The 14741-nt window shown below is 37.5% G+C and overlaps 2 protein-coding genes across 3 annotated transcripts; one reads left to right on the top strand and one right to left on the bottom strand.

Annotated features, from left to right (window-relative positions):
• The first annotated feature begins 285 nt into the window (after nt 1-285).
• On the top strand, nt 286-2277 carry LOC143848384 (uncharacterized). Of its 2 annotated transcripts, XM_077357322.1 has the most exons (4): nt 286-467; nt 1460-1660; nt 1882-1940; nt 2106-2277. In XM_077357322.1, the coding sequence occupies exons 1-3, from the start codon at nt 357-359 to the stop codon at nt 1933-1935; spliced, it is 366 nt and encodes a 121-aa protein (XP_077213437.1). In that variant the 5' UTR covers nt 286-356; the 3' UTR covers nt 1936-1940; nt 2106-2277. The 2 variants fall into 2 exon arrangements, with proteins under 2 accessions (XP_077213437.1, XP_077213438.1); XM_077357323.1 differs by lacking the exon at nt 1882-1940 and having other exon boundaries at nt 289-467.
• Nucleotides 2278-9553: 7276 nt separating this feature from the next.
• LOC143848332 (neuronal PAS domain protein) lies at nt 9554-11653 on the bottom strand. Its single transcript, XM_077357247.1, has 2 exons — nt 10747-11653; nt 9554-10396 (listed from the first exon to the last, which is right to left on the bottom strand). The coding sequence occupies exons 1-2, from the start codon at nt 11598-11600 to the stop codon at nt 9751-9753; spliced, it is 1500 nt and encodes a 499-aa protein (XP_077213362.1). The 5' UTR covers nt 11601-11653; the 3' UTR covers nt 9554-9750.
• Between the last annotated feature and the right edge of the window lie 3088 nt (nt 11654-14741).

Consider the following 14741-nt stretch of genomic DNA (forward strand, 5'->3'; position numbering starts at 1 on the left):
TCGGGTCGGATTAAGGAAAACCCGACCCGATCCGAGTTTCCCATTTTTTTCCAACCCGAGTTTTTAAGCTTTAAAAAGTACTATCCGGACCCGACCCAAACTCAACCTGAGTTGGGAAAACTCGGCCCGAACCGAACTCGACCCGACTCAACCCGACCCGAGTTGCACCCCTAGTTTTTTCTTTGCAAAAATATGGGGCATGTACTAATTTTACAAAGAGGCTAGAGTAGGACTACCAATTCACGTAGTCCGTTTGTTACTAAAGCACGCAGCCAGGTAATTTCCTCACAGAGTGAGTCAGGTTGAGGGCTTTAAATACGAGGAGGGAGAGGAGAGAAAAGGAGAAAGAGGAAAAGATGCCTTGCCTGAATATATCGACGAACGTGAGCCTGGATGGGGTTAATACCTCCTCAGTCCTCTCTGAAGCTACCAAGTCCGTCTCAAAGATCCTCGGAAAACCAGAGGCCGTTAGTTCTCTCTGCCCCTCTTTCTTTTTGCTTATTTTCTTCATTTTGTCATAGTTTTGGGAACTTTTCTTTATGCATAGCTCAATATTTTCTTTGTTTTTTTTGTCTAGAATCTGTATTTCTTTTTTTTTTTCCTGAATCTGGTGTATTGTGATGGGAATGAACTGCTTCTGACATGGATTTGGTGGTTCTAGAACATAGGTTTTTCGTATTTTGTTTGGATTTCGATTATTTTCCGTGCTTCTCTTTTCTTCTCTTTTTTTTTTCTGGTCGGTGATAGAAGAGATAATATCTTAAACTGCTTAGCTCCATGATCCCTGCTTTTCCTTTGATAGATGTAAAATGCTCTTAATTTTTTATTTATTTTTTATTTAGATTTAAAGATCCTGAACTTCATTTTGGAATCTTGGTTGTTGTTTTGTAGAACCTTAAGTATATTCTATTACTTTTACTTTGTTTTTTTGTTTTTTTTTATTTGTGGCCCATTTCAGTATTTTTTTTATTTGGGGCCCATTTCAGCGTTTTTTTTTTTTTTTACTTTCTGATTCTAGTACTATTTTTTGCCTTTAATTGGTAGATTCTTTTGTAATTGAAGTATAGAGTTTCTTCTGGACTGAGAAAAATCTGATTGTTATTTTTTTTGAAATGGTAAAAATCTGATTGTTATTATTTATTTTTTATGCACACAATGTTTAGGATCTTATTTATTGGAATTAGTGTGGTAGTACCACCTTTTCAATTCTTTATCATCAGTTTTTTTATTTGTTTGGATTTTTGTTATTTAAATAGCACTTTCACATGCAAAAGGTATGTTTTTTTTATGACATAGGGTCTCCCCACCCCAATTTTTTAGGTATGTTCTTTACTGAGTTCTTTAAAATGTTCTGTACTGAGTTCTTTAAAAATCATCTGAATGCAGAGTTGTGTGGTTTCTTGATTTAGTCAATAACTATGCCAAAATTCTGAACTAATTTGTGGTTATCACTGTACAGTATGTGATGATAGTGCTGAAAGGATCAGTTACGATGTCATTTGGAGGGACCGAACAACCAACGGCTTTTGGTGAGCTTGTTTCCATCGGGGGTCTAAATCCTGATGTAAACAAGAAACTGAGTGCTGCGATTGCGACAATTCTTGAGACCAATTTGTCCATTCCAAAGTCACGTTTCTTCATCAAATTCTATGACACTAAGGCAAGCCATCTCAACTTGTCCTGGTGATGGGTCATTACTTGGGTCCTGTTCCTTTAAGATTATGACAACCGATTGTGAGGGCCAAACCGATTATTGGACTCAAATTTAAACGTAATTTTGAGTCTAATAATTGGTTTGGCACTCACAATAGGTTGTCATAATCTTAAATGAGCAGGGCCTAGTTGTCTGTTTCCTCTCATTGCATTTCTCCTGTTTGTTAGGCCCATCAGAGCCAAGAATATGCACAGTGTTTGCATGCTTTACACCAGCAATAGATCATGTAAATAACCTTAACCACTGAAAATCATGTGAAGTTCTTAGTAAATTTCTATGGATTTCCCTTCAGTCGTTTGTTGGTTCAATTTCTACACCTAATTTAGTGATTGGTCGTTATACTTCCGTGCTAGTATTCAAGGTCCTAATTCTGTCTCTTGGTATTTTGCAGGGTTCTGACTTTGGATGGAATGGCTCTACCTTCTAAATTCTGTATTACTTTAGATCTGTTGTCTTGAGTCTTTCATCCAGATGAAATATGTAGGAGCATAATGTTTTTCCTTGTTGAAGAATATACTAAAATAAATGAATTGAATATACTCCCTGGTTTTCGTTTGCACCAATTAGAATCTGCATAGTTTTTTTATCTCTCCTAAACTGTATTGTCCCTCACCCTTCACCAACTTCATGTGTGTGTGTGTGTGTCTCCTAAACTGTATTGTCCCTCACCCTTCACCAACTTCATGTGTGTGTGTGTGTGTGTTTCTTTTCCTCAATCCACTTTTTCTTTGATTCTGTTTATAAAAAAATTTCATGCATAATTATTTTTTCTTTCTAGAAGTCAATGAGACAAATGGATGCATTAAATATTTTGCGGAAGTTTAACTACAAACCCGTCTTGAACTCATCAGTACCTCTCCATATACATAATTGCATGTGTTTATGTTCAAGTACATCGTTACTTAGTTGCTTGGAATGCATAATGCAATATAATAACTCACACTGTGTACAATGTAGAGGATAAATGGCACAAGAAAACTATAGACACATATGGACTGGATGCTCCCACACATCCTTGTTTAGCATTTTTAGGCATAATACACTTATACTAGAGAGTATATAATCCAATATAATAATGATGTATGGCGCATCATATTTGTGATATATGATGTAACATAGTATTACACAATTCTAGATAACTGGCTATTTTTATTGGTTTTCTCTTTTCCCCACACTTTAATTTGGGCAACTCTTTGAATTTCTAGAGAGTTATCCCCTCATTTAAGTCACTAATGATACTTAATTTTATTATGAACTAGGGACATACTAAATCAACAGTTAATTTATGTTCTCTTAAAAAAAAAACTAAATGCAGAAGGATATAATTAAAACCGTTATGTGACTAAATAAAAAAACAGTTAATTTGTGTTCCCTTAAAAAAACTGCAGAAGGTTATTAGGAACTAAGTAAAATGGTTTGGTCTGGGTATTAGGAACCAAGCCTTGAATCATTGGGGGAAAATAGGAAACAAATTACAAGTATTTTAGGTGATCTCTTACCCTTATATGAGCATCATTGTTGGATACTCGGATACTCCATGCTTTTGAAGGATCTGAGTGTCATAGCATATCTGAACCAAGAAAAGCATTATTTATGGTGCTAAGTAAAGATGCTTAAGAGGAAGTACATCTAAGCAGAAAGATGCTCAATGCAGAAAAGGGGAATAAAGGGACCACAGTTGAGCATGATCATTACATCATAGGGTGACCCTCAAATGTACAATCAAGGTTGGTTTTTCAGCCCACTCAAGAATTTTCCACTCTCTTACAGTTTACAAATGGAGGAAGAAGAGAAGGGGGTTCAACATATGGTTATTGTGACATCATGATGATATCATGTTGATGTTTGGCAGAGGCCCCACTAATGGTCAACTACAACAGAAGTTGGGTGATCTTGCCATTTTTATTTTTGGAGTATAATCATTGAAAATGATAGCAAGATATGGGCGGAGACGGAGAATATGCAAACCAGATGCGTTGGTTTTGTCGCTGAAGGGATTTGATGAAAACTTTAAATGATAAACTTAAACCTGCATCTTCTCTGACCTCAATAACATGGAGAGAGAGAGAGAGAGAGAGAGAGAGAGAGAGAGGAAATTTTAGATGTATTAGGTTTTTGGGTCTAAATTAGGCTTAGATCGGTTTTCCAGCGACCAAATAGACTCAACTCTGCTGTTGAATGGCCTAGATTTTGAGATCGGGATCGGTGTTGGCGTCATTTATAATTGGGGATCGTCAGTACAAGTAAAAGCATGTGCTTGGAGATTGAACCAGCAATATTGACTTTTTTTGTCATTTTATTATAAAATCAAGGGCGTTAATAGTCCCAGCTAGTCATGTTGGCTGCCACATCCACTGGACTGTATTAAGATTCAAGGGTGGATTGCTTGTTTCTTCTTATCATTATTTCTTACTTGAATTTGGATATTCTAGTGGGTTTTTTTATATGGGCCCAAGTTTCAGTTAGAAACTTGCCATTTTCTGTTTCTTTTTTGTTGGGTTAGAATAGTAACTTAGTTTTGGGTTTTGAAGCTTGTGTTGGGCTTGGAGTTGTTTCCAGACATTGGTAGGAGTCTCTGAATGGAAATCTCCCATGAGGATTTGGGTATTTAAGAACTTCTATCAATCAAAGAGGTACTGTCCATAAGCTTGTATTTTGGCTTTGGTTTTCTTTATACATCTCTATGTAGAGGGTTGCGAGGATAAATTAGCAAACTGGGAAAGCATGGAATCTAATCAACTTGGTTGATCGAGGATTGCAATGATAAATTAGCGAACTTGGAGGGAATAATTCCTTCAACTTGCAGCAAAGTGAAGAATATGGGCATTTTGGCATTGATGTGATTGTCAAAGGTCAAATCAGACCATAAAGCCTGCTTCCAAATCCAGCTTGAAAAGCTATTGGAGGAGGATGTTTTTGCTTTAAATTTTGAGCCCTTGAATGAGGTCCATAAATATTTCCAACACCCATATTGTGAATGGGATATTTTCAAATCGAAGAAAAAAAGCCATGAATGTTTATTGGGATATGATATGAATTACCGGTGAGTTACCATGACGAGTCACGAGTGATAGTTACTATGATGATGGCACTCATAGTCTGACAACTACCATGAGGAAGAGTAGGAACTTAATGATAAAACAACATATGGCAAAAGTGCCGAAGGACCGAAGTGCGTATGAAGATGTTGAAAAGAAAGAGGAAGGTATTGAAGAGAAAAATTTGAAGAACGTGTCGAAGATGAAGTGTAACAGAAGTACTAGGTTCCGAATTAAAAAAGAAAGAGAAAATACTAGACTCGCCAGTCACATGTGAGGAGGCCCCAAAATCAATGACCCATGTAAAAGATGGTTGGGACTTGGGAGACTAAAAAAAAGTAAAGGTGCCCCAAGTGAGAGTGGCGCATCGGAAGAGGAAGGTGTTGGATAAGTTTCTCACTCTTCTCGTGAAAGAATGGCAGTATTACTATCCACAGAGGTAGGTTGTGTTGCATTGTCAGTGGGTTTTGAATCAGCACCAACATTTGCTGATGCTTGGTTAGCTCACTGGCTTTTCAGACTTGCCCCAAAACTTATCCATAGTATGATTCTTCATGTTAGTACTATAAACGTATTTCTAAATGCCTCTACTTCTATCACGGCCTCCCCTTGAATCTCTGCGCTCACCACGAGTAGTAAAGCCATGCCCACCGTCAATTAGTAAATATAAGAGCAGATGAAGATTCCCTAGATGCAATAGAGTCTAATTAGGAAGGTTGGTAAGTAACACCACCACGTTTCATATGTGAACGCACATTATATATAGGTGGAATGGCACTGTCCTTTTACCTGCTGATAATTAGAATTCAACCAGGACAAAATTTATTCAATATATATATATATATATATATATATATATATATATATATATATATATATATATATATATATATATATATTGCAGTTCCTGCGGGTGCCCTCAGCTAAGCTTAGCTGCGGTGGCTCTTTAAAAACATAGGGGCCCCACATTGTTAGGATGATCTGAAGCATTCATTTGAAAGGCCACATCATAGATAGGGTGTGTACAAAAAATCAGCTCCATTGGATCATCCTAACCCCTCCAAAAGTGGGGGCAAAAATTGGCAGATTTGTGGACAAAATGTGTCTATCCATTTTTGCCCCCACTTTTGGAGGGGTTAGGATGATCCAATGGAGATGATTTTTTGTACGCACCATATCTATGATGTGGCCTTTCAAATGAATGCTTCGGATCATCCTAACAATGTGGGGCCCCTATGTTTTTAAAGAGCCACCTCATATAAGCTATATGAGGGCACCCTTAGGAACCCTTTTCTCATATATATATATATATATATATATATATAGCTCTTCTCACATGGTCTTAAACGTACTGTAATACTCGCTAAAAGATTTGTCTCATTGTTTCAGAATAAGATTATCTTAGTACAATTGATAGTTCCTAAAAATGTTTTTATCCTGAGAGCATTGCTCCTTTAAATCCCCCCCCCCCCCCAGCTTTGTAGTGCTAAAAAAATAACCGTAGAGGGAATAGAGTGCTCCATACTCTTGAACAACCATGTAATAATGTTGTTGGAAGTTGGTTAATAAGTCAATAATCATAAATTATGCTTCAACCAAAATTAAGTGTGCACTTGACTATAATGGAGAAGTAAAACCATCATGGTATCATGCTATGCTTATGCTCAGAGACACCATTTTTTCAATGTATTGGGGCATGATGGGGGACGTTTGAAGGCATGCGTATCAATATAGATAGGGCAAAGCGTGACAATGAAATTTATCACACCAACCATCCAAATGGAAATATGTAATCCTACATGAAAATTAGGTTAGAACTCGTGACAGAAAGATGTAAGAACATCCATTTTCTGTTTTAGTGGATGAAAACTTGTATATCAACTGTACTTTTCAATAAAGAATTTATGGTGATCGAAATCTAGAAACAGGAAAAAATTAGGATGGTCTCCATTCATCATAATGAATGATCTTTACTGAGTGAGAACTGAGAAGCCTTATGACCACATGATATGAACGACAAATTAGTGTGCTTCACGGTTGGCTAACTTGAACATAGCTTTATCAGTAGAAGAGGAATGACAGATGGGGAAGTTTGGTGTAGATCTGTTTACACCCATATTACAAATTTTAAAAGGGTTCATGATACACGCAAAATCAAGATCTTCTGTTGTGATTCAAGTGTAATTTATTGCCTAAAATCACGCAACAAAATCCCAGTCGGAAACAATTGGTCACCGGAGGATATGAAGGGCATCTTGAGTGTTCTACTATCAGTGGTTCAAATTAAAATTCGACCACCGTTAACAACTAATTACTTGAGGTCACAGGATGACATTCGAGTGATGTGACTCCTCATACATGAGACCTTGTGAAACAGAGATTGAAATACGATTGCGGTTCGAGCTCCATAACCACAAGAAATTTAAAAGTTAAATTATGAAAAGGGGCACATGAGATTTATAGCATGTGCATTGATTCGAACGCCCAGAGAGCAGTTCGATGACAGTTAGATCAATTCACCCATATGTCGAGAAGACAAATATAAGATAGTGCAGTTACAAAGCGTTTGGTCAATAACCGCCGGAATAAGATGATATAAATATGAGGAGAAAAGAATGTCATGGATCCGGACATCGACGCACGACTCGTATCTTTTTCTTTCATATAGTAGTCTGTAATTTAGATCTCTTCTCACTTACACTTTTTCTTTCAACAATTTGATTGTGCATATTCAAGACATCAATGGACTTTGCCTCGAAAAAGGTTTTCTCTAGCCATGTCCTTGGGTGAATTTGGTTTTCTTTACACCAAGAGAATTGAAGTCCTTGTCATGGTTAAATTTCCCTGAAATGACCGAATGTATCCCTTTTCCATCTCTACCGAAACATAATCTCAATGAATTCCATCCACGCCATTATTTTTTACCGAAATTCCCGAAATTTGATTGAAATGGTCGGAATGGCAAAAAATGTAAAGGTGTTATGATTTACATTGTATAAAACTATTTACATTGTATCATTTCAAAAAAGAAAAAAAATTATTTACATTGTACTTCATTCCAGACATGTACGATAATGCATGTCACTAGGTATTCGATGTGATTAAGCCATTATGGATGGCTTTCTTGCTATGTGATGGTTTCTCTTCTTCTTTTTTATGAGTGGTACTTATGTGAAATGACCCCGCAATGGCGGCGGCCTTGTGCACTGGGCCGTCCTTTTTTTTTTTTTACTTATGTGATGATTTCTAAGTATGTATTTGTGCTTATTCTAGCATTTCCCGAAGTTTCATCTTAAAATTTCATCATTTGCATATTTTTCTATACATTTCCATGATTTTACAAGATTTCCACCAAAACCGAAATGTTTCCTTTTTCGTACTGGCCGAAACCAAAACCAAAATTTAAAACCTTGGACCTTGTTCATTAGGCATTCGACCCATCAGTCATTCGATATATTACTCGAATTCAAGGTACTTTTTTATTAATTGGAAAGGCATTCAAAAACCTTTGGTTGAAGGAGATTTTCTTTATTATAAAAGTAGAGTGTAGGATTTTTGCTCCGACAAGATCAAAGAATTGAAGACGAGAATCTCAGATGCATCTTTTGTGATGGCTGACGGAGTTATGGGGAGAGCGAGGTATACTATGAGCAAACCCATGGGAGCAAAAGATCATAAAGATCGCCGTCTCTAGCTCCATAAGCTATCAACTTCCCTATATGAAGATTCTTCACAGAAGAACAAATGTGAACTGCGAAGAACAGTTAAAATCCCAAGTAGAATGAGAAATGAGAAACAAAAAGAAAGTTCTTGGTCATATTTAGAACTTGAAAACTTGAGGAACAAAAGAAAACTGACTTCAAGGATGGGTGCACTGTCAATGTTTGGAGATGGGAAAGGGACAACCATCACCAGAAAGTACTCTGAGATGGCCATGACAAGGTTGAAGAGAAGAAAGTGTATTTGACATCAGAAGCGATGTGATTTGTTCCACCTATCTATATGGAACAATTTAGAGCAACATAGAATCGTTAGTCAAAGAGAAAAGTGCCTCTTTAACTGTCTGGTTGGTAATTACATGTGAATCAGTGCCACTATGTTGGAAATTTTGGCTAAAGCGCTTCGTGAGGGAGATGGACTGGATTAAAGTACGGCAAATTCTCGCTTCCAAACAAAGAAGTGGCCAACAAATCATACTCTGGACCAAGAGTGCCAACTGCTGAAGTATTTGTTCATCTTAGGCCCTTTTCTTTTTAGATTTTTAGAATTGATTTTGTGTCAAAACTGATTATTGGACTCAAAATAGCGTTTGTGATTGAATGAAGGAGGCAGACGACTGACTGCTGCGTGATAATTAATGTGCAGGTGAGCTTGATTAGAATCAGATTGGGGATGTTAGAGACATGAAACACGTGTTAGAGACCAAGAAGATACAGAGGTTTCGAATTTGCATCCATGGAAATAAGGAAAAAGAATACATCTTTCCTCTGAGTTTTTATATGATGCCCGACCGTGAAAATTACAAGGGCAGGGTTTTGACACCCTGTCCTTTTAATTTTCACGGCCGGCCACCATATAAATTCTCCTTTTCTCTTATCTTTTTTAGTTGAAAAGTTGAATTTTTTTATGGAAATATTCATACGCGAATCAGTCACTCCACTAATTATAATGGAAAACGCGACATTACAAAAGCACATTAGATGAAAAAGGATGCCTCGAATACAAGATTCCACCATACTTGCTTTGCCTGGTTTGCCAAGAGAGCAAATGTCAACATTAACAATATCACACACCTTAGAACTAACAGTCAAACAAATTTTCGCTACAACTTGATGATCAAACAAATATCTATTACACACTAATATTTTTTTTTTGAATGGTACTAATACACACTAATATGTAGGTTACAAATACCATTCAAAAGAAAAAACACATGCAGAGTTCACATCTAGAGACAATTTTAGATAAATAATCAAGGACTTAGTAGGATATGTCTTCCTAATCTTGTTTAAGAAGAGGGAGATGTAGGATTTCTCTAAACTCCAACCTCCTGGTCTCACTATAAAGGGTTCTATACTTATTAGGCCAATATGTTAACCAAATCCACCCTTTAATTTCCCATTCCATTGTCTTCCCCATTGCCTCTCTATCCACCTTCCACCACACACTTGCTCCATATTCATCTCCTGCAAAAACCACCCCTCCTTGCTTAGTGAAAGGTCTGTAAGCGCTCGAATACCGATCTTTAAACCAGGCTTTAGGTTGAAGCAACGCCATCTTGGATGGCTTTGTTGAAGTGACCTCTCGCCCATCTATGCTATCGTGAAGAAACCAGTTCAAATTCGCACTGTTTCCATCTACGGATTGTTCGAATTTCCATGGCTTCATGCTCACAGTGACGGTCTCTGTGGCTGAAACTCTTAATCCCACTGAGTTTGGAGGATCAAATGCGCCTTCCATGGTCTTTTCTAAGCCGATTTCGTGTGTGGGGTTCTCTGAAGATTTGCCCACCGATATGGACAACACATTGGTTTGGATGATTGGCGTAAGTTGCAACGATACGCGGGAAGGGAAGTGTTTCTCATCTACACCAGTTCCTCGTTCAGCCATCAGAGTCTCTGATGCCAATGGGATCACATCGCACCTTCAAAAAAAAAAAAAATTAGTGCTGACAAGGATTTAGCCCCCCCCCCCCCCCCCCCCCTTCTCTCTCTCTCTCTCTCTCTCTCTCTCTCTCTCTCTCTCTCTCTCTCTCTGATAATAGCACTATTTTCTTCAATTTACACTTTCATTTAGCTATTAAAGAGAAATGATATTTCCACCCACTTTTGTTTGTCTTTTCTTAGAGATAAACTTCATTTCTACCTCTTTTTTGTTGTCTTTTCTTGGAAATAGTCATTTTCCTAGGACAGGGTTGGTCTTGGATGTATGTGTGTATCTATGTATGAACAAAATAAATTTAGATGTACAAGTTGTATAAACACAATTACTGACCTAACGTTATCGATATTCACAACAACGTCGATCCAATTCTCTCGGAAGATGACTTTGTAACCTAACTGGATCACGCCCTCGAGCTGTTGGTACCTGAGAGAGAATAACAAGTGTTCATCATGTAAAGTATTGCTCGAACTCTCGATTTCCATGGCGATGGTCGGGCAATAGAGCTGTACTTTCCATAGCCCTATAGTCGAAATAGCATAGGAGAACAACGGCGAAGGAGTTCTAATGGATTGATTGGATGGATGTATCTCTACAATCCAATTCGTAATAGCAAGGTTTAATGATCTCATCCATTGCTCTTCGAGGTTGGATCCTAAGCGTCTCATTAGTAGCTTTGATGTTTCTCTCGACTGCGGGCTAGTTAAATGTTGCTTAAGAGTGTTTAGGCATCCTAATCGGAGATCTTGCGGCGCCTCATAGATGCAGATGAGGAGAGCCAAAGTGAAGAATGAAAGATTGAACATGTCTTTGAGGTTTGTATTACTTCTCAAGGTTTGGATATTAAGGTAGGAGGTGTTCTTTTTTGGGCCATAGTTAAGGATATCAAGGATGAAATTGTAGAAGAGATTGAGTATGGTTTCTTCATCTATTGGTTTTTTGGTGTTGGTGTTGAGTTTGAAAGATTTGGAGGTCCAAAGGGTAATTGGGAGATGGAAATCTGCAAGGATGGAGAAGGCGAGAAATGGGTTTTGGTTTTGAAGGGATTTGGTGATGGAGAGATTGAGAGATGGTTGGGTTGATTTTGAGGAACAGATGCATATGGACATGGAATTTTTTCCCCACTGGCTGATTGGAGGAAGGTTATTAATCCATGCCCATATATCAGGAGCATTGCAAGAAGCCATGAAAGAAAGATTGAAGATGATAAAGATGCAGAAGAGAGAGGTGAAGATATGGAAATGTCTCTCTGTCACATATATAAGACATGCAGGAGAGGGAATAAAGTTGATATTCGTTGGACGGGGTGGTCAAAAGTATGCAAATGCGTGAGGGAAATGTCCCTCCCTCATATTTACGATATGGGTGAGGGAATAATGTTGCTCTCTCTCTCTCTCTCTCTCTCTCTCTCTCTCGCTCTCTCTTATTTAAGACATGCGTGACGGAATAAAGTTGATATTCTTGAGATGTTACAAAGTCAAAAGTAAGCAAATGCTACCTGAAAAGCTTAGAGAAGTGACATTTTTATTTACATTATTTAAACATTTTCCCTTTATTTGGTAATATCTTTGCAGGATGTGAAGGACTAAACGTTTTGTTGGATTGGGTAACTGAAAAACCAGATCAATAATTTTTTAATCCTTATGAAAAAGGGAACAGATATTTCCTAGAAATTTAAATTCAAAACGTTTTTGAAAATGCCAATCCGGTTCATCTTTTGGTCAAATGAAAAAAGACCCAAATATCTTACACTTAGGGCCCGTTTGGATACCTCATGCATTTGTATTTTGATTTGGATTTGAGTTTTGGATACAAAACGCATCAATCATCTTCATCTTCATGATCATGTTTTAAGAGAGAGAGAGAAAGAAAGAGAGAGAGTGAGGGAGGGAGGGATGTCTCGCTGCTTGCTCCGAGGAGCAGCGATGGTGACGGAAGTTGCCACAAACATTGATTTCCAAATAATGTGTCGCAGAAAGATTTGAAAATCGAAATTTTTTGCACTGTTGTAACTGATTTGGAAATTCTAAGGATCTGATCTAGTTCAAAATATCAACTAAATCCAAATCTAATTCTTGCCGGTATCCAAATGTGGCCCTATAGAACTTTTTAATTTGGCTTTAATCTCTTTATTCTTATTCTTCTTCACGTTGGATACAGAATATTGCTTAATAGTCACAATGTAGTCTGAGCATAATCTGTGTTAATTCGTCGTGTGCCCTTTTGCTTGAATACAAAATGCTTATTATTGTATCTAACCATTTTAGACCGATTAGAATAATCTAACAGAATGCAATTCTGCCATTCTGCCATTCTGCCACATGACCCATATTCAATAGTTGGACAAACAACAATGCAACTCAATTCTACCACACGACTCATCTTTACGGGGCTGTTTGGATACGTGGATTCTAGAATCCAAGTTTTAGTTCGAAAGCAGTATAAAATTCTAGATTTTACAATCTATTATCCTAGATTTTAAGTAAGAAATCCAGATTTTAGAAATCTCTCCCCATCCTGAGATTTCTAAAGAATGAAAATACGGGATAATCTCCCGCCCGATAGAAAGAAGGGCGAGAAATAAGAAAGCGGAGGACAGTCTCCTCCTCCTCTTGTATCAAAATCCAAGATTTTAAAATCTGTGTATCCAAACGGCCCCTACATGAAGTTTTACTGAGCACTCTAGGGATCAACTGAAGAGGAAAACTTTACACCGAAAAAGTTTAGGGTGATGATAAATTCGCACCCACGGTAGGATGATTCACACCCTATGGTGTGAATTGACGTCAAAAAGCGTTAAAAGTCTAACGCTGTTTATGCTTTATGACGCTCTTTGACGTCAATTCACGTTACAAGGGTGCGAATCATACTACAAGAGTACAGGGGGTGCGAATTTATCATCTCCCAAAGTTTATCATCCAAAAGTTTTACCTGTAAAATTACTTTACTACAATTTGACCGCGATAGGATGGGAACAGACTACGTGGATAATGACCAAAGTACCTTTAGGCCACGTTTGGATACCTCATTCTTTTGTATTTGGATTTGGATTTGAGTTTTGGATACAGAATACATCGATCATCCTCTTGCTCATGTTGAGAGAGAGAGAGAGAGACAGACGTCTGGCTGCTGCAGCAGCAAGGTCGGTGAGTGGCAAATATTGATTTCCAAATAATGTCTTGCATAATATATTTGAAAATCGGATATTTTTCACTGTTGTAGCTGATTTAGAAATCTAAGGATCTGATCGAGTTCCAAATCTCAACTACAAATGTGAGAAATCCAAATCTAAATCTTGTGGGTATCCAAACGTGGCCTTATTTCGGAGTTAAATTTTCAAATCAATGACATCTTAAAAAAACTATCACAGCAACCAGTTGTGATACGTTCTGCCTGGCTATTACATGGTAAGAAGCAAATCCCGTCAGCAAAAGATGGTTTGTTGGCCGTCAAAACACGTACCCAATACATACATCAAATTTTTAGATCTATTTTATGGCAGCTAGCACGCCATCTTTTTGTGTCAATTTTTCTCCAATGTTGCATTGCTCGGCAGAGAGACTCCAATTAGCATCAGTGGCAACCAGTTGCCCGTGATTACGGGTTGGAAGCCTAATCATCCATGTGGTTATGATAGTATCATGTACTTGAACCACTGGCTCACCTCTTTTTTTAAAGTGATGGAGAAGAGGACTGAAACATTCCACTAAAAGACTGGTAATGGACAAAGATGGGCTGTCAATAATGTAGAAGAGGTAGGATGGGCAGTTGGTCAGATCTAGTATAGATCTTACTTATCACAGACAAAGGGTACTAGATCTTACTTATCACAAACTAAGGGTATTTTGGTTGTTTGGATGGTATGCATGATTTAGTCCCACACTCGTAAGCCTTCATGTGTTGCCTTTCTGCTCACATGTAACTAAACCAGGGGCTCGTCTCTTTTTTATTTAAACGGTTATAGCAGCTCTCTTATAAGAACGTACTTTGAAACCTTCTATATTGTAATACCATCATCTTAAACCTATAAAATGTAATTAAATCCCTAATTTTTAGATAATCCCAATACTACGCTTACCAAAGAAAGAGATGAATATTTCACAATATTTCTAGGGGAGTGATAAATCGACTCATATATCTTAAATCACTCCCCATGTGTCTTTCTCTCTCCTATGGGTTAGAGATAGAGAGAGAAAGAGGAGAGAGATAGACACATGGGGTCCATTTAAGATATTTGGGAGTCGATTTATCACTGCCCTAATTTTATATCTTTAGATGGAGATTTTATATGGTGTAGGCCCGTATAGTTCAGTATTTTTCAAAAAGTA

Source organism: Tasmannia lanceolata, unplaced genomic scaffold, assembly GCF_043159265.1.
Source record: "Tasmannia lanceolata isolate RefF3 unplaced genomic scaffold, GAP_Taslan_0.1 ptg000016l, whole genome shotgun sequence".
Taxonomy (NCBI): domain Eukaryota; kingdom Viridiplantae; phylum Streptophyta; class Magnoliopsida; order Canellales; family Winteraceae; genus Tasmannia; species Tasmannia lanceolata.

Bases quoted from the DNA above. Each gene is read 5' to 3' on its own strand.
- LOC143848384 (XM_077357322.1), top strand. From the start codon at position 357: ATGCCTTGCCTGAATATATCGACGAACGTGAGCCTGGATGGGGTTAAT. The intron at 468-1,459 runs GTTAGTTCTCTC...ATCACTGTACAG, and splicing joins TCCTCGGAAAACCAGAGGCC to TATGTGATGATAGTGCTGAA. The intron at 1,661-1,881 runs GCAAGCCATCTC...CCTGTTTGTTAG, and splicing joins TCAAATTCTATGACACTAAG to GCCCATCAGAGCCAAGAATA.
- LOC143848332 (XM_077357247.1), bottom strand. From the start codon at position 11,600: ATGGCTTCTTGCAATGCTCCTGATATATGGGCATGGATTAATAACCTT. The intron at 10,397-10,746 runs GTCAGTAATTGT...TTTTTTTTGAAG, and splicing joins GTGAATATCGATAACGTTAG to GTGCGATGTGATCCCATTGG.